Below are 25,281 nucleotides of genomic sequence, written 5' to 3'. Positions count from 1 at the left end.
TGTCCAACAGCTCAAAATATGTCCAACAAGTGTTTTATATCCTTCAGGTCACGATGATGAACACAGACGGACGCTGTCACGTCTCATTAATAATAAATATTCTTTATGGTTGTTAGTTAAACATGTTGGTGATCATCTAAACATCCACCTCTATAAATCATATCAGTGATGTGATCTTATTGTTTGACTCTCGTTAACTCTCATGTTGGATCTGTTCAGCTCACCTCCTCCAGCCGCCTCCTCTGCTCCTTCTGCTGCTCGATACGTTTCTGCCTCTCAGCCAGCAGTTGGCGTTTGTACTCCTCCTGCTCGCGGAGCTGCTGCTCCTGGAGGAGCTGCTGACGACGCAGCGCCTCCGAGCGCTCCTTGTTCTCCTGCTGCAGCCGGATAAAGTCACGGCGAAGAGTGGACTCGCCTGGCACGTTGACGATGGAGCTACAGAGGAGGTGCAGTGAGAGGTTTGTTAGCTCCTTAAACAGACTGAAGATGGAATAAAGTTAAATAAAGAAATGTTATTGATCATATATCAATATTTAACTGCTGCGACACACGGAGTATAATCTACATATCATCCTCCCCTCTTCTGTTACATATGTGCTGTGATGACATATTCTCACCTGGGCTCTCCTTCCTGCTCAGATGCTTCCTCCTCTTCTTCTTCACTACCGCTGTATTCATACTCTGTCTCATCTGAGGACACATAATAAAACTGCTCAGTCAGAGTCAGTATAGTGTGAACATGTCCTCTCACAGAGTCAATAAAACTCAATCTATATGGACATACAGTACACACACACACATATACATATATATATATATATACACACACAGTATATATATATATATATATATGTATACATATATATTTATATAATGTGTATATATATAGTTACCCTTCTCTCCCCTCTTCTTCTTGGTCCGGTCGATGTGGTCTTTGAGCTGGATGCGGACCTGCCTCTCGTTGGGCTGGTCCCGGATGAAGGGGTGTTTGAGCAGCTGCTCGGTCGGAGGACGCTGAGTGTAGTTCTTCACCAGGCAGCCCTCGATGAAGCTGAAGAACTTCTTCGACCTGGAGGGTGAAAGTTAAATGTGATGTTTGGAGCTGAGTGACATCACGGTCGGGAGGATGAGGAGTAAAATATAAAACTCACCATTTTTTGGACTTGAGTCGAGGAGGAGGGTTTCTGGGGATGAGGAAGAGGGCTCTCATTGGATGCATGTCGCACAGAGCTGCAGGAGGTCAGAGACAGACAGGTGGGAGGTCAGAGACAGGAGGGAGGTCAGAGACAGACAGGAGGGAGGTCAGAGACAGGAGGGAGGTCAGAGACAGGAGGGAGGTCAGAGACAGACAGGAGGGAGGTCAGAGACAGGAGGGAGGTCAGAGACAGACAGGTGGGAGGTCAGAGACAGAAAGGAGGGAGGTCAGAGACAGACAGGAGGGAGGTCAGAGACAGACAGGAGGGAGGTCAGAGAGGAGACAGGAGGGAGGTCAGAGACAGACAGAAGGGAGGTCAGAGACAGACAGGAGGGAGGTCAGAGACAGACAGGAGGGAGGTCAGAGACAGACAGGAGGGAGGTCAGAGACAGACAGGAGGGAGGTCAGAGACAGACAGGAGGGAGGTCAGAGACAGACAGGAGGGAGGTCAGAGACAGACAGGAGGGAGGTCAGAGAGGAGACAGGAGGGAGGTCAGAGAGGAGACAGGAGGGAGGTCAGAGACAGACAGAAGGGAGGTCAGAGACAGACAGGAGGGAGGTCAGAGACAGACAGGAGGGAGGTCAGAGACAGACAGGAGGGAGGTCAGAGAGGAGACAGGAGGGAGGTCAGAGACAGACAGAAGGGAGGTCAGAGACAGACAGGAGGGAGGGCAGAGACAGACAGGAGGGAGGTCAGAGACAGACAGGAGGGAGGTCAGAGAGGAGACAGGAGGGAGGTCAGAGACAGACAGAAGGGAGGTCAGAGACAGACAGGAGGGAGGGCAGAGACAGACAGAAGGGAGGTCAGAGAGGAGACAGGAGGGAGGTCAGAGACAGACAGAAGGGAGGTCAGAGACAGACAGGAGGGAGGGCAGAGACAGACAGGAGGGAGGTCAGAGACAGACAGGAGGGAGGTCAGAGAGGAGACAGGAGGGAGGGCAGAGACAGACAGGAGGGAGGTCAGAGAGGAGACAGAAGGGAGGTCAGAGACAGACAGGAGGGAGGTCAGAGAGGAGACAGGAGGGAGGTCAGAGACAGACAGGAGGGAGGTCAGAGAGGAGACAGGAGGGAGGTCAGAGACAGAAAGGAGGGAGGTCAGAGAGGAGACAGGAGGGAGGGCAGAGACAGACAGGAGGGAGGTCAGAGACAGACAGAAGGGAGGTCAGAGAGGAGACAGGAGGGAGGTCAGAGACAGACAGGAGGGAGGTCAGAGACAGACAGGAGGGAGGTCAGAGACAGACAGAAGGGAGGGCAGAGACAGACAGGAGAGAGGTCAGAGAGGAGACAGGAGGGAGGTCAGAGACAGACAGGAGGGAGGTCAGAGACAGACAGGAGGGAGGTCAGAGAGGAGACAGGAGGGAGGTCAGAGACAGAAAGGAGGGAGGTCAGAGACAGACAGAAGGGAGGTCAGAGAGGAGACAGGAGGGAGGTCAGACACAGACAGGAGGGAGGTCAGAGACAGACAGGAGGGAGGTCAGAGACAGAAAGGAGGGAGGTCAGAGAGGAGACAGGAGGGAGGTCAGAGACAGACAGGAGGGAGGTCAGAGACAGACAGGAGGGAGGTCAGAGAGGAGACAGGAGGGAGGTCAGAGACAGACAGGAGGGAGGGCAGAGAGGAGACAGGAGGGAGGTCAGAGACAGACAGGAGGGAGGTCAGAGACAGACAGGAGGGAGGTCAGAGAGGAGACAGGAGGGAGGTCAGAGAGGAGACAGGAGGGAGGTCAGAGACAGACAGGAGGGAGGTCAGAGAGGAGACAGGAGGGAGGTCAGAGACAGACAGGAGGGAGGTCAGAGACAGACAGGAGGGAGGTCAGAGACAGACAGAAGGGAGGTCAGAGACAGACAGGAGGGAGGTCAGAGACAGACAGGAGGGAGGTCAGAGAGGAGACAGGAGGGAGGTCAGAGACAGACAGGAGGGAGGTCAGAGAGGAGACAGGAGGGAGGTCAGAGACAGACAGGAGGGAGGGCAGAGACAGACAGGAGGGAGGTCAGAGAGGAGACAGAAGGGAGGTCAGAGACAGACAGGAGGGAGGTCAGAGACAGACAGAAGGGAGGTCAGAGACAGACAGGAGGGAGGGCAGAGAGGAGACAGGAGGGAGGTCAGAGACAGACAGGAGGGAGGTCAGAGAGGAGACAGGAGGGAGGTCAGAGAGGAGACAGGAGGGAGGGCAGAGAGGAGACAGGAGGGAGGGCAGAGACAGACAGGAGGGAGGTCAGAGAGGAGACAGGAGGGAGGTCAGAGAGGAGACAGGAGGGAGGTCAGAGACAGACAGGAGGGAGGTCAGAGACAGACAGAAGGGAGGTCAGAGACAGACAGGAGGGAGGGCAGAGAGGAGACAGGAGGGAGGTCAGAGACAGACAGGAGGGAGGTCAGAGAGGAGACAGGAGGGAGGTCAGAGAGGAGACAGGAGGGAGGTCAGAGACAGACAGGAGAGAGGTCAGAGACAGACAGGAGGGAGGTCAGAGAGGAGACAGGAGGGAGGTCAGAGAGGAGACAGGAGGGAGGTCAGAGACAGACAGGAGGGAGGTCAGAGAGGAGACAGGAGGGAGGTCAGAGAGGAGACAGGAGGGAGGTCAGAGACAGACAGGAGGGAGGTCAGAGACAGACAGAAGGGAGGTCAGAGACAGACAGGAGGGGAGGTCAGAGAGGAGACAGGAGGAGGTCAGAGACAGACAGGAGGGAGGTCAGAGAGGAGACAGGAGGAGGTCAGAGAGGAGACAGGAGGGAGGTCAGAGACAGACAGGAGGGAGGTCAGAGAGGAGACAGGAGGGAGGTCAGAGACAGACAGGAGGGAGGTCAGAGACAGACAGGAGGGAGGTCAGAGAGGAGACAGAAGGGAGGTCAGAGACAGACAGGAGGGAGGGCAGAGACAGACAGGAGGGAGGTCAGAGACAGACAGGAGGGAGGGCAGAGATAGACAGGAGGGAGGTCAGAGACAGACAGGAGGGAGGTCAGAGACAGACAGGAGGGAGGTCAGAGACAGACAGGAGGGAGGTCAGAGAGGAGACAGGAGGGAGGTCAGAGACAGAAAGGAGGGAGGTCAGAGACAGACAGGAGGGAGGTCAGAGACAGACAGGTGGGAGGTCAGAGACAGACAGGAGGGAGGTCAGAGAGGAGACAGGAGGGAGGTCAGAGACAGACAGGAGGGAGGTCAGAGACAGACAGGAGGGAGGTCAGAGAGGAGACAGGAGGGAGGTCAGAGAGGAGACAGGAGGGAGGTCAGAGACAGACAGGAGGGAGGTCAGAGAGGAGACAGGAGGGAGGTCAAACAAAACTGGACTTTCACCCAGCAGAGTGCTGTGTGTGTCCTAAAAGTTACCGTTGTTTTAACATAATGTTACATAACTCATGTCCCTATACTCAGTTTAAAAACTTAAAGTCACAGTTGTTTTAACATAGCGTGATTAAATTTACGTACAGTCGTCACTCACACGACATATTTACGTCACATGACATCACAGACTGAATCGTTTAGTTTAGTTTCCAGCAGCTGACTGTGACTGTCTCATGACATCAATCACGTGTTCCAGTGTGTTCAGGACGTGTGACATGTAGATGTGATAAAGGCTGTCCTGTGTGTTGCTATCAGACGCTGAGGGGCGTGGCCAAGCGTCTGTGTTAAAGGACCTCTGAATGTAACTCATCAATTAACCAAAACAAAGTCCCATTTTTAAATCCAGCTCCAAAACACAGGAGGCCAACTACAGACCAATCAGTATATTGCCAATTATTTCCAAGGTAGCTCAGAAATGGGTAGCGAATCAACTGATCAAACATCTGGACGAAGGTCTCACTCCATTACATCCTATGCTGTTTGGCTTCAGGGCACACCATTCCACTGAGTCAGCCAATTGTATGTTCACCAAAAAAATGAAGCGTCTGTTGGATAAATCCCCATGTGTTGGTGCTGTATTTCTTGACCTTAAGAAGACACCGTCGACCACCAGGTACTCTTAAACAAACTGACATTTTTTAACTTCTCTGATAACACCATGCAATGGTTCAAATCATATTTGTCAAGCAGAATTCAATGTGTAACTGTCGACGAGGTCAAATCACCTTTTCGCAGTACAGTTGGTGTCCCTCAGGGTTCGATCCTTGCGCGGTTGTTATCTCACTGTACATAAACGACCTCCCAGATGTGTGCCCAGACCTTAATGTCCAGATGTATGCGGATGATGCAGTCATTTTCACTCACGGTTCAAACTCTGTCATTACCTCCAACAAACTCAGGCTCTCTAACTAAGGTACAAGACTGGCTTAATAACAACTGCCTTATGCTCAACACAAAAAAAAAAAAACGGTGTGTATGACATTCACAAAGCGACCAGTAGAGCAGAACAGATCCAACGTATTCATCGGAGAAGAGGAACTTGAATTGGTAACCCAGTTTAAGTACCTTGGTATCACATTAGACACGAATCTCACATTTAAGAAACACATCAAAAAAGTGGCCAACACGATAAGATTCAGCCTGCAAAATTTTAAACAAATCAGGCCCCTCATCTCGTCTGATGCTGCTAAATCTTATCTCCACTGCATGATTCTGTCTCATATTGAGTACTGTTTTGTGATATGGTCGTTTGCTGGAGTCACCACACTGAAACCAATCCAACAACTCTACAAAAAGCCATCAAGGTATTCGCCACAAAAACATATTCCTCACATCACTGTCCAATTCTTGCGAGGTACAATTTATTGAGTTTTGAAGATTTTAAAACTTTTAAATACAGCTGCCTCATCTATAAAACCCTCAACGGGCTGGCTCCTCCCCCGCTGGAGGACGTTTTTAAACAGACAGACAACACGCTCAGTACCAGATCTGCCTCCAGAGGGGACTGCGAGGTGCAGTTCAGACGAACCTCTATAGGCCAAAATTCCCTAACTGTAAAGGGCAGTGCAGGGGCGGCACGGTGGTGTGGTGGTCGCCTCACAGCAAGAGGGTTGCCGGTTCGATCCCGGGTGGGGGAGCCCTTCTGTGCGGAGTTTGCATGTTCTTCCCGTGTCAGCGTGGGTTCTCCGGGCACTCCAGCTTCCTCCCACAGTCCAAAGACATGCAGGTTAATTGGTGACTCTAAATTGTCCGTAGGTGTGAATGTGAGTGTGAATGGTTGTCTGTCTCTATGTGTCAGCCCTGCGATAGTCTGGTGACCTGTCCAGGGTGAACCCTGCCTCTCGCCCAGTGTCAGCTGGGATAGGCTCCAGCCCCCCGCTTCATCCTCTATGAAGCGGTTAGAAGATGAAGATGAAGATAAAGGGCAGTGCAGGTTGAAACGGTCTCCCAACCTCAATCAGAGACAGTCCCACTCTCACTACTTTTAAAAAACAGCTTTAAGGATGGCTATTGACTCATCAAATCTGCACCCATGAATGACTCATTGATCAGCCCTCTCATACAGTCTCTACTGTAGCCCCTTGTCAAATCTACTGTATAACTGCTGCTAATATTGTTGTGCACTTTATATGTTGTTGATTTAACTGTTATTTATGGTATGTCTGTCTGTCTTTTAATGTGAGGACTACGGATGGAAATTAGCTTCTAGCTAAATCCGGCATATTTACATGACGTCATGTATTTGTACCGATTGTTCATTGATATGCACTGTCCTCTTCAAATAAACAAATAAAGTAAAGTAAAAGTAAAGTAAAGTATGAGGACAGACAGACAAACTGAAGACATGATGTCTCAGTCTGTCTCCTGCACGGCATCAAACATTAATCAGAAACATTTTAAATGACTATTTACTGACTTAACGTTTCAGACATTCAGAAACAAACAAACAGTGTTTACTTACGAGGAGCTCCTTCAGCCATCTCTATGGCGGTGATTCCACAGGACCATAGGTCACTCTGAAGGACACAAGATCAGGTCAGTGACATCAGTCTGAGTCATGTTTTAATGTTGGAATATCAATAACACTGACATATCACTGACTGTTGTGTGATATGCTGATCAGTGTCAGTACTATGTGCACGTTTGTGTATTTTAATATATCAAATAAAATCTATCAGTTCTGGTCGGTCTGGATGATCCACAGCCTGGTCTGCATGCAGCCATACGTCTACCACAAACCAAAGGCTCCTCCATCATACCGAGGTGACAGCAGAGAGAAACCCTTAACATGTGTCTGAGGGAACATTCATTTAAACAGTCTGTGTTTCACTGACCTTTAATTATCTACAGTCAAGACTTGAAACTTATCAGTGGTACAAAAGTAGCTTCTAGTCCACAGGCTAAAGTAAAGTGTTTTATTTAAATGTCAGAAACAGACAGAGCGAACACAGAGCAAACACAGAGTGAACACAGTGCAAACACAGAGTTAACACAGAGCAAACACAGAGCGAACAGAGTTAACACAGAGTCAACACAGAGTTAACACAGAGCGTACACAGAGCAAACACAGAGTTAACACAGAGCAAACACAGAGCGAACAGAGTTAACACAGAGTCAACACAGAGTTAACACAGAGCGAACACAGAGCAAACACAGAATTAACACAGAGTTAACACAGAGCGAACACAGAGTTAACACAGAGCAAACACAGAGTTAACACAGAGTCAACACAGAGCAAACACAGAGCGAACAGAGTTAACACAGAGTCAACACAGAGTTAACACAGAGCGTACACAGAGCAAACACACAGTTAACACAGAGCGAACACAGTGCAAACACAAAGTCAACACAGAGCGAACACAGAGCGAACACAGAGTTAACACAGAGCAAACACAAAGTCAACACAGAATTAACACAGAGCAAACACAGAGTTAACACAGAGCGAACACAAAGTCAACACAGAGTTAACACAGAGCGAACACAAAGTCAACACAGAATTAACACAGAGCAAACACAGAGTTAACACAGAGCGAACACAAAGTCAACACAGAGTTAACACAGAGCGAACACAGAGCGAACACAGAGTTAACACAGAGCAAACACAGAGTTAACACAGAGCGAACACAAAGTCAACACAGAATTAACACAGAGCAAACACAGAGTTAACACAGAGTTAACACAGAGCGAACACAAAGTCAACACAGAGCAAACACAGAGTTAACACAGAGTGTACACAGAGCAAACACAGAGTTAACACAGAGCAAACACAGAGTTAACACAGAGCGTACACAGTGCAAACACAGTGCAAACACAGAGCAAACACAGAGTTAACACAGAGCGTACACAGTGTGAACACAGAGTTAACACAGAGCAAACACAGAGTTAACACAGTGCGAACACAGTGTGAACACAGAGTTAACACAGACCAAACACAGAGTTAACACAGAGCGTACACAGTGTGAACACAGAGTTAACACAGAGCAAACACAGAGTTAACACAGAGCGTACACAGTGTGAACACAGAGTTAACACAGAGCAAACACAGAGTTAACACAGTGCGAACACAGTGCAAACACAGAGCAAACACAGAGCAAACACAGAGTTAACACAGAGCAAACACAGAGTTAACACAGAGCAAACACAGAGCAAACACAGAGTTAACACAGTGCGAACACAGTGCAAACACAGTGCAAACACAGAGCAAACACAGAGCAAACACAGAGTTAACACAGAGCGTACACAGTGTGAACACAGAGTTAACACAGAGTGTACACAGTGTGAACACAGAGTTAACACAGAGCGAACACAGAGCAAACACAGAGCAAACACAGAGTTAACACAGAGCCTACACAGTGGGAACACAGAGTTAACACAGAGTTAACACTGAGCGAACACAGAGCAAATACAGAGTTAACACAGAGCGAACACAGAGTTAACACAGAGCGAACACAGAGCAAACAGAGTTAACACAGAGTCAACACAGAGCGAACACAGAGCGTACACAGAGTTAACACAGAGCGAACACAGAGTTAACACAGAGCGAACACAGAGCGAACACAGAGTTAACACAGAGTTAACACTGAGCGAACACAGAGCAAACACAGAGTTAACACAGAGCGAACACAGAGTTAACACAGAGCGAACACAGAGTTAACACAGAGTCAACACAGAGCGAACACAGAGCGAACACAGAGTTAACACAGAGCGAACACAGAGTTAACACAGAGTTAACACAGAGCGAACACAGAGTTAACACAGAGCGAACACAGTGCGAACACAGAGTTAACACAGAGCGAACACAGAGTTAACACAGAGCGAACACAGAGCAAACACAGAGTTAACACAGAGTTAACACAGAGCGAACACAGTGCGAACACAGAGTTAACACAGAGCGAACACAGAGTTAACACAGAGCGTACACAGAGCAAACACAGAGTTAACACAGAGCGAACACAGAGCAAACACAGAGCGAACACAGAGCAAACACAGAGTTAACACAGAGTTAACACAGAGCGAACACAGAGTTAACACAGAGTTAACACAGAGTTAACACAGAGCGAACACAGAGCAAACACAGAGAGAACACAGAGCAAACACAGAGTTAACACAGAGTTAACACAGAGCGAACACAGAGCAAACACAGAGTTAACACAGTCAACACAGAGCAAACACAGAGTCAACACAGAGCGAACACAGAGTCAACACAGCAAACACAGAGTCAACACAGAGCGAACACAGAGTCAACACAGAGCAAACACAGAGCGAACACAGAGTTAACACAGAGTTAACACAGAGTCAACACAGAGTCAACACAGAGTTAACACAGAGCGAACACAGAGCGTACACAGAGCGAACACAGAGTTAACACAGAGCGAACACAGAGAGAACACAGAGCGAACACAGAGTTAACACAGAGCAAACAGAGTTAACACAGAGTTAACACAGAGCGAACACAGAGTGAACACAGAGTTAACACAGAGCAAACAGAGTTAACACAGAGCGAACACAGAGCGAACACAGAGCAAACACAGAGTTAACACAGAGCAAACACAGAGTTAACACAGAGTTAACACAGAGCGAACACAGAGTTAACACAGAGCGAACACAGAGCAAACACAGAGCAAACACAGAGTTAACACAGAGCGAACACAGAGCAAACACAGAGCAAACACAGAGTTAACACAGAGCAAACACAGAGTTAACACAGAGCGAACACAGAATTAACACAGAGTTAACACAGAGTTAACACAGAGCAAACACAGAGTTAACACAGAGCAAACAGAGTTAACACAGAGCAAACAGAGTTAACACAGAGTTAACACAGAGCGAACACAGAGCGAACACAGAGTTAACACAGAGCAAACAGAGTTAACACAGAGCGAACACAGAGCGAACACAGAGCAAACACAGAGTTAACACAGAGCAAACACAGAGTTAACACAGAGTTAACACAGAGCGAACACAGAGTTAACACAGAGCGAACACAGAGCAAACACAGAGCAAACACAGAGTTAACACAGAGCAAACACAGAGCAAACACAGAGCAAACACAGAGTTAACACAGAGCAAACACAGAGTTAACACAGAGTTAACACAGAGCGAACACAGAGCAAACACAGAGTTAACACAGAGCAAACACAGAGTTAACACAGAGTTAACACAGAGCGAACACAGAGTTAACACAGAGTTAACACAGAGCAAACAGAGTTAACACAGTTAACACAGAGCGAACACAGAGTTATCACAGAGCAAACAGAGTTAACACAGAGCGAACACAGAGCGAACACAGAGCAAACACAGAGTTAACACAGAGCAAACACAGAGTTAACACAGAGTTAACACAGAGCGAACACAGAGTTAACACAGAGCGAACACAGAGCAAACACAGAGCAAACACAGAGTTAACACAGAGCGAACACAGAGCAAACACAGAGCAAACACAGAGTTAACACAGAGCAAACACAGAGTTAACACAGAGTTAACACAGAGCGAACACAGAGCAAACACAGAGTTAACACAGAGCAATTACAGAGTTAACACAGAGCGAACACAGAGTTAACACAGAGCGAACACAGAGCAAACACAGAGCAAACACAGAGTTAACACAGAGCGAACACAGAGCAAACACAGAGCAAACACAGAGTTAACACAGAGCAAACACAGAGCGAACACAGAGTTAACACAGAGCAAACACAGAGCGAACACAGAGTTAACACAGAGCAAACACAGAGCAAACACAGAGTTAACTCAGAGCGAACACAGAGTTAACACAGAGCGAACACAGAGTTAACACAGAGCGAACACAGAGCAAACACAGAGTTAACACAGAGCGAACACAGAGTTAACACAGAGTTAACACAGAGCGAACACAGAGTTAACACAGAGTTAACACAGAGCAAACACAGAGTTAACACAGAGCGAACACAGAGTTAACACAGAGCGAACACAGAGTTAACACAGAGCAAACACAGAGTTAACACAGAGTTAACACAGAGCAAACACAGAGTTAACACAGAGCGAACACAGAGTTAACACAGAGCGAACACAGAGTTAACACAGAGTTAACACAGAGCGAACACAGAGTTAACACAGAGCAAACACAGAGTTAACACAGAGCGAACACAGAGTTAACACAGAGTTAACACAGAGCGAACACAGAGCAAACACAGAGTTAACACAGAGCGAACACAGAGTTAACACAGAGTTAACACAGAGCGAACACAGAGCAAACACAGAGTTAACACAGAGCGAACACAGAGTTAACACAGAGCGTACACAGTGCGAACACAGAGTTAACAACACGCCCACATCAAGCTTTAAAACTGACCACCTGAACTGATTTTTATTATTTTACCTTTTTGTCACTTCCACCTTTATTTTATCTTTTCATACAGTGCCTTATGAACAGTATCAGATCCAGGTCCTCACCCTGTAGTCGTACGTAGCATCTGGGTTTTCATCACAGGCGATGACCTCTGGAGCCATCCAATATGGTGTCCCGATGAAGGTGTTCCTCCGACCTACCGTACGGTCCAGCTGAGCACTCACACCAAAGTCCACTGGGAAACACAGGAAGTTAACATCAGTCATTAATGCGTCAGATTTCCATAAAGGGTGCCTGCTCACCCACACCCGCTCCTGAGACCCCATCACCTACACTGGCTCCCCATCACACATGGCATACAGTTCAAAATCCTCCTCCTCACACACAAAGCGCTCAACAACCAGGCCCCCTCCTACGTCACACACCTACTCCACCACCACACCCCCTCCCGCGACCGACACTCATCCGAAGGAAATCTCCTCTCACTACCTGCACGGACCAAGCACCGAACCTGGGGGGACAGGGCCTTCTCCATCGCTGCCCCCTCCCTGTGGAACTCACTCCCCAAACCCATCTGTATCTGCACACACCTCCCAACACTCAAGACCACGCTCAAAACTCACCTTTTTAAATTAGCTTTTAATGTATAAGTTTGTTTGTTTTATACTGTCTTTGAGCATTTGTAAAAGTGCTTACAAATAAAATGTATTGTTATTATTATTGTTATTATTATTTAAAGCATCTGACAGCCAGCAGAAATGAACATATTCAGTGAGTTTGAATCTGACGATGGTAAATTCTTTAAGACATTTGCAGAAACTGAAGATGAGCTCCTTTAAGATCAGCTCAGATCCTCTGTGGACGCAGACCGACGCTGTCAGAGGGTCGTTAACATTTAAGATCCTGAACCACCTGCTCCATGAGGCCGCAGAGCGCCGTCTGATTCTTCATGTTAGATGGCTTAAAGTAAGAACATTAACAAATAGTGGCTTTTGCTCAGCACAGCTGCAGAGGCTAACAGCTTCATGTGAAACACACTACATTATAGACAGTCCGTTATTTATTAATCCCTCTGTCTCTTTATATTTTTCCTTTTTATCTGCTCCCGTTGCCTTGATAAAGTTAATGCATCACGCCGTCATTTCAAACTCAACACTTCCTGAAGTTGTTTCAAATTAAAAGCCCCTTATAACCTCGGCTGAGAGAAGCCCTCCATTTTCTAAATAGGCTTTTATTGTGAAACATTTGTAGGAACTTGTTGTGGAGGATACAGTAGCTTGAATGTTTACGTACGGCACTTCAAATGTAGCTCCTGCCATCTGCTGATGCTTTTAGGTGACTCCAACAACATGTCAGCTGGCACATGAACACACACAGTGACTCAAATAATAGTAAAAGTAATAAGAATAGGACAAGAATAACCCGATGACATCACACACGTCGTGAAAGACGACCGGGGATAATTGGTGAGTACCAGCGTGTAGTGTGTCATGTCTGTCGGCCAAGTCATGGCATGATTTTATGACTCCACAATTGTGTAATGTGACATAGTGACTTTCAGAACGGACAGAAAGTCATGTAGTGTGAACCAGTCGCATGTCGCTCATTTTCAGTGTGTGACTGCAGCGTGTGCACGAGAGGGGGAGGGCTGCTGTTGTCAGAGAGGCGAGCAGAGCAAAGAGCTCTCATCAGAGCTGCTCTTCTGAAGCAAAACAAAAGTTTGCATGTTCTAAAAAAAGAGAAAACATTGCATGTCCTGCGATGTGACTATCGCACATGTGCACATCGTGATGGCGATGTTCAAACAATATATCAGCCCTAGTTCAAATGTCACCAAATTCAGCACTGCACATCCTCGAGTACATTAAAACAGATGGGTGGATTAATCTGTTCAAAATGATTCATTCATTAAAGCTTTTGCTAAAATATTTGCCCTCTGTTAGATAATGACCTCCTGGTGACTGTAGCAGGCAGCAGTGATGATGCTTCCTGTCTGTCTGACTGAACACACTCCTGTACGAAATGTCCCAACAGTCACAACTGTCCCAACAGTCACAACGTTCTGTCTTCACATTTATCTTTATGTCCTGACTGAGGACTGAAGAGTTTCCACCTGCCAGCTCCGTCTGCTTTACATCAGTCTGAAGTCTTCATCGCTGATGGATGGAGAGACGTGAAGACAAACACGCTGCAGCTTCCTCCACCTGTCTGATCTGGGCCCTTATCTGTTTTTGTTTGTTTGTTTGTTTACTCCAGTGATGTCAGTTAGTTAATCATAAAGCATTTAAGGGCTGAAGTGGATCATTAAAGCTGAGAGGCAGCAGAAATCCCATAATACTCTGAACTTATTGTAATTCAGTTAGAAAACTAGACTTCTGCTCCTCCTCTTGTTTTTAGGAGACTTTGTCCAATCACAGCTCATTTCAGAGAGAGGTGGTGTTCCTATTGGCTGTGCTACAGATGCAGATGTGTGTGTACATCCCTTCAGTCTGATTCAATGGAGGAGAATCCTGCAGAGAAAGTTGCTGTTCCAGCATTGCCAACAACTGTCTCCACTGCAGAGCAACCCAACAAAGAGACGGGCTGATCAAACAGAGTCTGAAAGAGAGTCTGACAATAAACTAAATAAAACACGTGTCAGTATCAGTGAAGAGTTGCAGACATGGAGACAACATGATGCTAACAGTTTAGCCTTCTGCTAACAGGAGCCAAAGACTCACAGCTGCAGCTTCAGGTTAGCGTTTATGTAGCTAACGTTAGTTAGATCCTCAAATCACAGTGTGTCCTCCACCTCACTCCCTGCTGCTACAGACCACCTCGCTGTGAGGAGAGCGACAGCAGCACCAGAGACTGACCTCCAGTAAGTGTCCACAGCAGCCTGAATCCAGTCAGATCAAACCTCAGCTCAGGGGAACCAGACAGCCCTGACCCCATAGCAAACTTTCTGTTGCTGCTGTAACTCAGGTTAGACCTGACCCTGCTGCTGACCACCAGCCTGCTGTGACACCTGGCGCTGGAGTGTGCACAGGCTGGGTTTGAGTTGGATGCAGTCCATAGCAGTGGGGAGCGAGGCGGGGGGACCGTGGGGGGCTAGCAGCTAAATCTTGTCTCATCTGTGGTCTGATAAACAGAGAGAATGGAGCGAGGAGGGAATGTGGGCAACTCCGCATGAAATAAATCAGTGTATGGGAAACACTGATGAAGTAAGTACATGTGTCCTTGGTCGTCTGGTGGGAGGGGCTTATGACAGAGAGGGGAGGGGCTGCAGGAGGAGGGTGTGTTTTAAATGAATGTGTGTGTGTCTGAAGCAGAGAGCTGTTGTTCTGTGTGAGAATCGCTGATGATGATGATGATGACAGTTATATTTTAGTGAAGTTAGATGAACACCAAACTTTGTCTCAGTTTCAGGAGGATTCACACTGATGTCTGAGAGTTTGTTTATTAAGACCTAAAACTGTGTGATGAAGTGAAACATGACAGAAGCAGCTGTCAGCTCGCTGCTGACTCATATCTGCTGCTGCAGTATTTTCTCAGAGCAGCCTGAGCTGCAGAGATGAAATCAACCCGTACCCAGCTTGACTTCAGCGTTCTCCGTCAGCAGCACGTTCTGACCCTTGATGTCACGGTGGATGACGTGATGAGCATGCAGGTGAGCCAATCCCTGCAGAGACGAAGAAACATGTCACACACTGACTTTCATCAGACACACCATCTGAAACTTCATCAGCCTTTACTGCTGTCGGAGGTCTGATTGTCAACAGGAAGTGGTCATAACAGACGGACTGACCCTGAGGATCTCTCTGGAGATGTAGGCGATCCAGTCCTCCTTCAGCGTGTTTCCTTTGGTGTTCTTCACCAGATCTGTGATGGAACCGGCGCCGCAGAACTCCATCACCAGCTGGAGGACAGGACAGGAGACACTCAGAGGACTGTGGACATTCACACGTTCATGCACAGTCACACACTCACACATTAACATACACACACACACACACACACACTCACACATTAACACACACACACACCCTCACACATTAACACACACACACACCCTCACACACCGTCCATCACTGTGACAGTTACAGGAACTGTAGCAGTTCCTCTGCAGGAGGAGCTACATGCTGCATTTCACCATCAGTAGACCAGAACCAGATGTATACTGTAGGAAGACTAACTTTAACTGACCAGATGGTCCCTCAGAGACCTGTCTGTCTGCCTGTGTGTCTGTTTGTCTGTCTGTCTGTCTGCCTGTGTGTCTGTCTGTCTGTCTGTGTCTGTGTCTGTGTGTGTCTGTTTGTGTGTCTGTGTGTGTCTGTGTGTGTGTGTCTGTGTGTGTCTGTGTCTGTGTGTGTGTCTGTGTGTGTCTGTCTGTCTGCCTGTGTGTCTGTTTGTCTGTCTGTCTGTCTGCCTGTGTGTCTGTGTCTGTGTGTCTGTCTGTCTGTCTGTGTCTGTGTGTGTCTGTGTGTCTGTGTGTCTGTGTGTGTCTGTGTGTGTGTCTGTGTCTGTGTGTGTGTCTGTGTGTCTGTGTGTCTGTGTCTGTGTGTCTGTCTGTGTCTGTGTGTCTGTGTCTGTGTGTGTCTGTGTGTCTGTGTGTGTCTGTGTGTGTGTCTGTCTGTCTGTGTGTCTGTGTCTGTGTGTGTCTGTGTGTCTGTGTCTGTGTGTGTCTGTGTGTCTGTGTGTGTCTGTGTGTCTGTGTGTGTCTGTGTGTCTGTGTGTGTCTGTGTGTCTGTGTGTGTCTGTCTGCCTGTGTGTCTGTGTGTGTCTGTGTGTCTGTGTGTGTGTCTGTGTGTGTGTGTGCAGAAATCTTTTCTTCCATCATCACTGATGAAACAAACGTACCCAGAGCTGGTCATCGTGACCTGGAGGACTCTTCTTGATGAAGGCTCCGTAGTAGGTGGCGATGTTTCTGTGGTGGGAGTACTTCTTCAGCATGTTGATCTCCAGCTTAATTTCCTCCTCTTCATCCTGTAACAGACACAGACAGACCCATCAGTGAGGGGTTATTACTGCCTGTGAGACGAGGTGGAGGGAGTGACACCAACTGATGGAGCAGATCACGCCGCATTTACGCAATGCTGTAAATTAATCTAAGTTTAATTTAAGTTTAATGATGACTGACTTTACGTCACACGCTGAGCTACACGTTTTGTTCCTTGGCACATAAAAAGGCACATTCTGCATAAACAGAAGTAGGTAGGCGGTATTTTGCTGCACTCCCTGATTTTGTTTTTATACTGCCAATGCTGAAAAAAGACTGATTGGGCTTTCCTGCAGATTTGCACAATTCCTGTTTAAAAAGGGCTAGTGTCTCCTTTAAACCAAAGTCCATATTTCATCTGTGTTAGTTTTACACTCTCGGCTCACTGTGCTGAGCTCTGAGTCTGAAGTCCAGACGGTCCTTCACACTGAGGTTTGGATGGACTGAAGGCTGATCTGTACCACACTATGTCCAGCAGCTCACTACACAGTGTAGAGAGGAGAGCAGATCAGAGGACACATCTTCAAAACATACACATTTCCTCCACCGTGTTTCAGTCAGACGAGCCGACAATATTCACACCTCGTGTGCAGGGATAGACCGATATGGATTTTTTAGGGCCGATGCCGATACCGATACCGATTTTTTTCCATCACCCTTAGCCGATGACCGATTATGGACTGCCGATTTTCTTGAGCCGATATTTGGGGCCGATACTGCTTTTGCTCCCTCAATTTACATCAAAAAAATGACACAATGATAACAATTTATTTTACATTTATTGAACAGTAAAAAAAATACTAAAACAAGATGGAAAGTTGAGGTAGAACAGGTAGAATATTATTATTATTATTGTTATTATTATTATACATTCAAATAAAAACACATATTTAAGCTGAAGCATAAATAAAACAACAACTACTGTACACAGTAGGATTCAACAGCTTTGTTCAACTTAACTACATACTTTCAAATGAAGAAAGTGCCAGGGAAAAATAAATCCACAAACCCACGTGCGTATCGGCCGATGCCGATACAAGTAAAAACTCATATATCGGCTCGATATATCGGCCGGCCGATGTATCGGTCTATCCTTACTCGTGTGTGTAATGTTTGAAGTTCTGGCTCTTGTCCCAGTGGAGCGACTGATAAAGTGACTCATAAAGAAAATAAATAAGAGCTGTAAAAAAAGTCAAAATAAAACTTAGGAACTTTTATTATTAAACTGTTTTCAGCTGAAGAGCCGAGCGAGGAAACACACAATGTCTGAAGTACCGTCCTGACGGATATGACTCTGAACAAATATGTAGATACAGCACCCTGAGGTGAGGACGATAACAGAGACCAACGTCTCTCAGGATATTACTGGACACACACACACACTCTGACACACACACACTCACACACTCAGACTCAGACACCAGATCAGCTGATTATTCCTCCATCACTGAGGCGCTGTGACATTTATTTACATCAGCTGAACCTGAATCAGTGCGTCTGATCCCGCCGCTGACCGGAGTCAACATGACACGACATTTTCACTGTTGTTATGGCCGGGCGATAAGACGGAGTGTGACGGGTGGCGGCACAGACTCCTCTGCAAACCAAGCACTGCAGAAACCTTGTATGTCCACAGAGCAGAAACACATGAAGTGCTCTTAGTACTTCAGTTTATCAGGAAACCTTTGGACCAATCAGAGCAGAGCTGACAGCGGAGGGAAATGGGCCTGCTCTGTCCTGCCGAGGAGACACTGTGTCGTCCAACAGGACTGAAAACAGTTACGTAAGAAAACAACAGAATTCAGACATGACGTTGAACTGCAAAGAGTTAGACATTATATGAGAAGAGTTTGTGACTGTCTGAGGAACTTTAACTTTAACTGAAGGTTTTAGTAAATATTTCTTCACTGTGCAGAGACATTTTCCAGCCACTGTCCTGATCACTGCAGGTAACTGCGTCCATCTGTCGGTTGTCACACAGGTACAACTTTTCTAGCAGGAAGTGATAAGTATTAAGTCAAAACACACACGTCTTATCATGCGCTGCAGCAGCGACAGACGACAGGCGGCTGACGACTCAACCTTCATATCAGGTAACATGCATGCTGATACAGATATATATCTGTGAGAGGCCGATATCATCAGATATAATCAGCTGATCGATGCATCGGTCAGTCTCTACAAACAGGCTTTATTTTAGATCAATGAGTGTTTTTCAAAACTGTCTCCTCCCACTGAAACACTGAGCTGACCGTAGGAGGCTGGTGATGAGTCGAGGTGACGACATAAATGTTGGTAACCCTAAATATAAAGTTTGTACACAAACACAGTTTAACTGTTCACATAAAGGACAAACTGACGAGAACACTGTCGACATATGAAGACTCCTATCTTGTGTTTCTGTTGTTATACATGTTTTATCAGACATGTAAGAAACTGTTAATATGATGAATTTCTTAAAGGGAGTTTGGGGTCATATTTTCCAGCAGGAGCATGATGGGAAATGATTTTAAAAAAGAATCTGGTTGTAGTCTGTGAATAGTGGCGCTGCAAACATCCCAAATCTTTGTAAACTCTTATATAACCTGTGAGTACAGACTCAGATAGTCAGTGGGTGTGGAGGCTGTGTCCAAACTGTTCTGGTGTACGGTAACATCAGGCTGTTCTGTCTTAAAGTGTGGTAGTGTCACACAGACATCAGGCTGTTATTACAGTGTACATTATCTGCTGTTTCCTGCAGCTGAAATATTCCTGAGAAGACGCCGCCACATGAACGCACCACAGAAACAGTCTGTTCTTCATTTAGCTTTAATCTGCTGAGCCCGTTTAAAGAGTTCTGACTCTCCGTGAAGATGACGGGGTCAGTCGGTCAGCCGGCCTCTCAGCCAATCCTGTGAGTCAGTGTTCGTCAGCCAGCCCGTTGGTTCCTGCCTCAGCCAGGCAGCCCGTCATTTAACCAGGCAGCTCGCCAACCAGCCAGCCAGGAGGCCGACGGTCCAGACTGCAGGCCAACCAGTGCTTCCGTTAATCTGCTCATCAGCAGTCCAGCCAGCCAGTCACCCAGCAGGTGAGCCAGGCCGTCAGTCTGTCCTTGAGTCCGCCAGATATTTAAACAATAAGAGCAGTGGCACACTGACAGACATTCAGAGAGTCGACACACGCAGACACACTGAACATCCCATCGCCCACTAATTGTTGGTCATGTGAACGTTTTTGGAACGAATCAGTATAATTACAGACGCTGAGAACGGACTGGAGGAGCAGGACATTCCTACACATGATTCACCAGGACATGAAGACAGGCTGAGCGGAGAAGAAGAAGAAGAAGAAGAAAAAGCAGAAGAAGAAGAAGCAGAAGAAAAAGCAGAAGAAGAAGAAGCAGAAGAAGAAGAAAAAGCAGAAGCAGAAGAAGCAGAAGAGACACAGGGACAGTTCTTCATGATCAGGACAGAAAACAGACACACCGACTAAAAACCTTCCGTCAAACTGAGTCTGCTGATAATGTTTGATGATGTCACCAATCAGTCAATATACTTCAAGAAATTAATAGATAGGTTTTTTTAAAGAATAGTGGACTTTTATTTCCATGATCATCCTCACTGTGACCTCGTCACATGTCCACGTTTGGTCATGGACTTTCCACGTCCACATATGACGTCCAAGGTACCCTGGGTGTGTTGGTTGTTGACGTTCTGGGACGCCGTGTCAACTTCAGCCTGTTACATGCATTGTCTGTTTTCAAAATACACTTCTGTTTTCACAGGAAATGTACAGTTTGATACAGTCTCTTTCAAAATAAAAGCACTACGTCGGTACAACACCACGAACTGATGTTTTTTTCCTTCAACAACAGCATGTGGTTGGGTTTAGGAAACAAGAACAGGGTTTGGTTTTACAGTCTTACAGGAAGCGAACACTGGCCTGGACACAGCTGCTTTGACAAGGAGACGGTGACATCATCTGTGTCTCTGTGTTATCTGTCCACTGTCCATTTATTGTGGGCACTCAGTGTCTCTGTCACTCTCGTCCTCGCAGCTTCACCTTCAGTCCGTCTCCAGTAATGACTTCAGCCCCGTCTTTATGTGTCCCATCATTAACCACACCTCACCTCTGTCCGTCCTCACTCTGTCTGTCTCTGTGTCTGTCTCTGTCCATCCTTCACTCTGTCTGTCTCTGTGTCTGTCTCTGTCCGTCCTTCACTGTCTGTCTGTCTCTGTCCATCCTTCACTCTGTCTGTCTCTGTGTCTGTCTCTGTCCGTCCTTCACTGTCTGTCTCTGTCTGTCTCTGTCCGTCCTTCACTGTCTGTCTCTGTGTCTGTCTCTGTCTCTGTCCGTCCTTCACTGTCTGTGTCTGTCTGTCTCTGTCCATCCTTCACTCTGTCTGTCTCTGTGTCTGTCTCTGTCCGTCCTTCACTGTCTGTCTCTGTGTCTGTCTCTGTCCATCCTTCACTCTGTCTGTCTCTGTGTCTGTCTCTGTCCGTCCTTCACTGTCTGTCTCTGTCCGTCCTTCACTGTCTGTCTCTGTTTGTCTCTGTCCGTCCTTCACTCTGTATGTCTCTGTGTCTGTCTCTGTCCGTCCTTCACTGTCTGTCTCTGTTTGTCTCTGTCCATCCTTCACTCTGTCTGTCTCTGTGTCTGTCTCTGTCTGTCCTTCACTGTCTGTCTCTGTCTGTCTCTGTCCGTCCTTCACTGTCTGTCTCTGTGTCTGTGTCTGTCTCTGTCCGTCCTTCACTGTCTGTGTCTGTCTGTCTCTGTCCGTCCTTCACTGTCTGTCTCTGTGTCTGTCTCTGTCTCTGTCCGTCCTTCACTGTCTGTCTCTGTCTGTCTCTGTCCGTCCTTCACTGTCTGTCTGTCTCTGTCTCTGTCCGTCCTTCACTGTCTGTCTCTGTGTCTGTCTCTGTCCGTCCTTCACTGTCTGTCTCTGTCTGTCTCTGTCTCTGTCCGTCCTTCACCGTCTGTCTGTCTGTCTCTGTGTCTGTCTCTGTCCATCCTTCACTGTCTGTCTGTCTGTCTCTGTGTCTGTCTCTGTCCGTCCTTCACTGTCTGTCTCTGTCTGTCTCTGTCCGTCCTTCACTGTCTGTCTCTGTGTCTGTCTCTGTCCGTCCTTCACTGTCTGTCTCTGTGTCTGTCTCTGTCTCTGTCTGTCTCTGTCCGTCCTTCACTGTCTGTCTCTGTCTGTCTCTGTCCATCCTTCACTGTCTGTCTCTGTGTCTGTCTCTGTCCGTCCTTCACTGTCTGTCTCTGTCTGTCTCTGTCTCTGTCCGTCCTTCACTGTCTGTCTCTGTCTGTCTCTGTCTCTGTCCGTCCTTCACTGTCTGTCTGTCTCTGTCTCTGTCCGTCCTTCACTGTCTGTCTCTGTGTCTGTCTCTGTCCGTCCTTCACTGTCTGTCTCTGTCTGTCTCTGTCTCTGTCCGTCCTTCACCGTCTGTCTGTCTGTCTCTGTGTCTGTCTCTGTCCATCCTTCACTGTCTGTCTGTCTGTCTCTGTGTCTGTCTCTGTCCGTCCTTCACTGTCTGTCTCTGTCTGTCTCTGTCTCTGTCCGTCCTTCACTGTCTGTCTCTGTCTCTGTGTCAGTCTCTGTATCATGTTCCCTCAGACTACACGTCCACTGTCAGTCACTGAAGCTGCTCATTATCATTCCTGGGTATGACACGGTGGGCAGACTGGGTGGCGGCAGCCATCTTGCTGCTGAAGTATTACATCACCTAGTGTGAGCAGAGCTGAGAGAGCCACGACCCCCCGGGGGAGCGCACCACCACCACAACATGGAGGCATGATGGCAAATGGAAGCTGAGGAGGACAGAGACTCTGACAGAGAGGTAGACGTGTCTTTAACAGGACACCAGGGACCTGGAGGGACATTTTTTAGAGATGGCTTTAAACGCTTGCTGTGCTCCTGTTATATCTAAACAGGAAATGATCCTCCAGGTTAAAGACACGTCGACCTCTGTTGATCTTTATCAGGCTGAGGTATTACTGTGAATCTGATCTGTCACAAAGTATTTCACATCAAAGTTTGTTCAGACTGAACTGTAGAAACCTAAAAACACTGAGATAAAGACAAAAGATCTCACAAAAGAAACTCACGGATCAAACTTTGAGCGGCTGGAATCAAATAATGTTTTAATTGGATGAAAATATTCAACAGATGTTAAAGACTAAAATAAATGTGACTGTAAGGTAAAAACATCAATACATTTATGTATCTGATTTTAAAAAAAAACTGATTTCTTTAATAGCTAAATCAAGTAATGTGATGTAAAGTTTAATTCACCTTTCAAAGATCACAAAATGTTTAACTGGATGAAAATTGTTTTAAACAACAGACCATTAAAACAGTCATTAGTTTAATATACAGTTTATGATGCTGCTGAGATAGAAGTCACAAAAACTGACCAACATAACTTGTGCTTTGTTTTTGGACATATGTCTCATGATATTCACGCCCACAACATTTCTGGCCTAGTGTTAAAGAAAGTTTCCAAAAATCGCATGTCACTCTAAAATCAATGGCAGTGTTTGCAGAATCACAGTTCTTAAAAATCACAACACATATCGGCTGTAACCAACTCAGAATGATGTCAGTTAGCTTTTCAATATTTGACTTCTTGTTCCTTTTTTTCTGTATAAAGTTAATGAATGGGGGTCAGTTAAAAGTTCAGGGTGACAGAGACGATCACGTAATATAGCAAACAATCCAAGTTAGCCCTCCGAGCTAATTCGTGCTAACTATGCTAACGACCGATCTTTTTGCCGACACTCAATAACAAACAAAAACCAGAGACTGATCTGTGTTTGGTATCTGTGAGCTGTAAATTCAGGACAGAAGATAACATTATCTCAGAGTCTGACCGGATGAAGCCTCTCTTCCTCCTGGCAGCTGCCCCCGTCTTCCTCAGACTCACCCTGGGTCTGTGTCTGCAGCTGTCTGCACCAGAGAGCAGCGTGAAACAAAGACAGCCGCTCTGCAGCTACATCTGGAGACAGGAACGTCCACACAAGTGAAAAAACCTGACTGCTGAACCTGAAGGAAACTGAGCTGACTGATGATTTGAATCGCCGTCTCCGAAGGTTCCACAAAGATAAGCATCTTGTCTCTGCTAACACACAGTGAGCAAAGCTCAGGGAACAGACGGGTGGAGGTAAAGACAAAGCTCAGGGAACAGACGGGTGGAGGTAAAGACAAAGCTCAGGGAACAGACGGGTGGAGGTAAAGACAAAGCTCAGGGAACAGACGGGTGGAGGAAAGACAAAGCTCAGGGAACAGACAGGTGGAGGTGAAGACAAAGCTCAGGGAACAGACAGGTGGAGGTAAAGACAAAGCTCAGGGAACAGACGGGTGGAGGTAAAGACAAAGCTCAGGGAACAGACAGGGCGCGGTAAAGACAAAGCTCAGGGAACAGACGGGTGGAGGTAAAGACAAAGCTCAGGGAACAGACGGGTGGAGGTAAAGACAAAGCTCAGGGAACAGACGGGTGGAGGAAAGACAAAGCTCAGGGAACAGACAGGTGGAGGTGAAGACAAAGCTCAGGGAACAGACGGGTGGAGGTAAAGACAAAGCTCAGGGAACAGACGGGTGGAGGTAAAGACAAAGCTCAGGGAACAGACGGGTGGAGGAAAGACAAAGCTCAGGGAACAGACAGGTGGAGGTGAAGACAAAGCTCAGGGAACACACAGGTGGAGGTGAAGACAAAGTTCAGGGAACGGAAGGTGGAGGTAAAGACAAAGCTCAGGGAACACACAGGTGGAGGTGAAGACAAAGCTCAGGGAATGGAAGGTGGAGGTGAAGACAAAGCTCAGGGAACGGAAGGTGGAGGTAAAGACAAAGCTCAGGGAACACACAGGTGGAGGTGAAGACAAAGCTCAGGGAACAGACAGGTGGAGGTAAAGACAAAGCTCAGGGAACAGACGGGTAGAGGAAAGACAAAGCTCAGGGAATGGAAGGTGGAGGTAAAGACAAAGCTCAGGGAACAGACGGGTAGAGGAAAGACAAAGCTCAGGGAATGGAAGGTGGAGGTAAAGACAAAGCTCAGGGAACAGATGGGTAGAGGAAAGACAAAGCTCAGGGAACAGACGGGTGGAGGTGAAGACAAAGCTCAGGGAACACACAGGTGGAGGTGAAGACAAAGCTCAGGGAACACACAGGTGGAGGTGAAGACAAAGCTCAGGGAACAGACAGGTGGAGGTGAAGACAAAGCTCAGGGAACACACAGGTGGAGGTGAAGACAAAGCTCAGGGAACAGACAGGTGGAGGTAAAGACAAAGCTCAGGGAACAGACGGGTAGAGGAAAGACAAAGCTCAGGGAATGGAAGGTGGAGGTAAAGACAAAGCTCAGGGAACAGACGGGTAGAGGAAAGACAAAGCTCAGGGAATGGAAGGTGGAGGTGAAGACAAAGCTCAGGGAACAGACAGGTGGAGGTAAAGACAAAGCTCAGGGAACAGACGGGT

At 47.1% G+C, this 25,281-nt stretch overlaps 1 protein-coding gene and 1 long non-coding RNA gene across 8 annotated transcripts in view; one reads left to right on the top strand and one right to left on the bottom strand.

Moving 5' to 3' along the window:
- The window catches only part of LOC125899694 (mitogen-activated protein kinase kinase kinase kinase 4-like), a 138,904-nt gene that overhangs the window by 49,702 nt on the left and 63,921 nt on the right, over positions 1–25,281 (bottom strand). For all 7 annotated transcript variants that reach the window (XM_049594159.1, XM_049594161.1, XM_049594160.1 and 4 more), the window contains exons 4-12: positions 16,694–16,819; positions 15,642–15,752; positions 15,425–15,515; positions 11,959–12,089; positions 6,992–7,046; positions 1,152–1,230; positions 894–1,069; positions 618–690; positions 225–435 (exon numbers count right to left, since the gene is read on the bottom strand). In XM_049594159.1, coding sequence (XP_049450116.1) covers positions 225–435; positions 618–690; positions 894–1,069; positions 1,152–1,230; positions 6,992–7,046; positions 11,959–12,089; positions 15,425–15,515; positions 15,642–15,752; positions 16,694–16,819 — 1,053 coding nt within the window. The remainder of the gene's footprint in view (positions 1–224; positions 436–617; positions 691–893; positions 1,070–1,151; positions 1,231–6,991; positions 7,047–11,958; positions 12,090–15,424; positions 15,516–15,641; positions 15,753–16,693; positions 16,820–25,281) is intronic.
- Positions 1,805–4,075, top strand: LOC125899700 (uncharacterized). The gene is made up of 3 exons (XR_007450761.1): positions 1,805–2,199; positions 3,476–3,564; positions 3,992–4,075. It is a non-coding gene; the product is annotated as an uncharacterized LOC125899700 (long non-coding RNA).

Source organism: Epinephelus fuscoguttatus, linkage group LG13 (genome assembly GCF_011397635.1).
Source record: "Epinephelus fuscoguttatus linkage group LG13, E.fuscoguttatus.final_Chr_v1".
Taxonomy (NCBI): Eukaryota; Metazoa; Chordata; class Actinopteri; order Perciformes; family Serranidae; genus Epinephelus; species Epinephelus fuscoguttatus.
The sequence above is the reverse complement of the archived record's forward strand: the minus strand, read 5'-3'. Positions and strand labels throughout refer to the sequence as shown.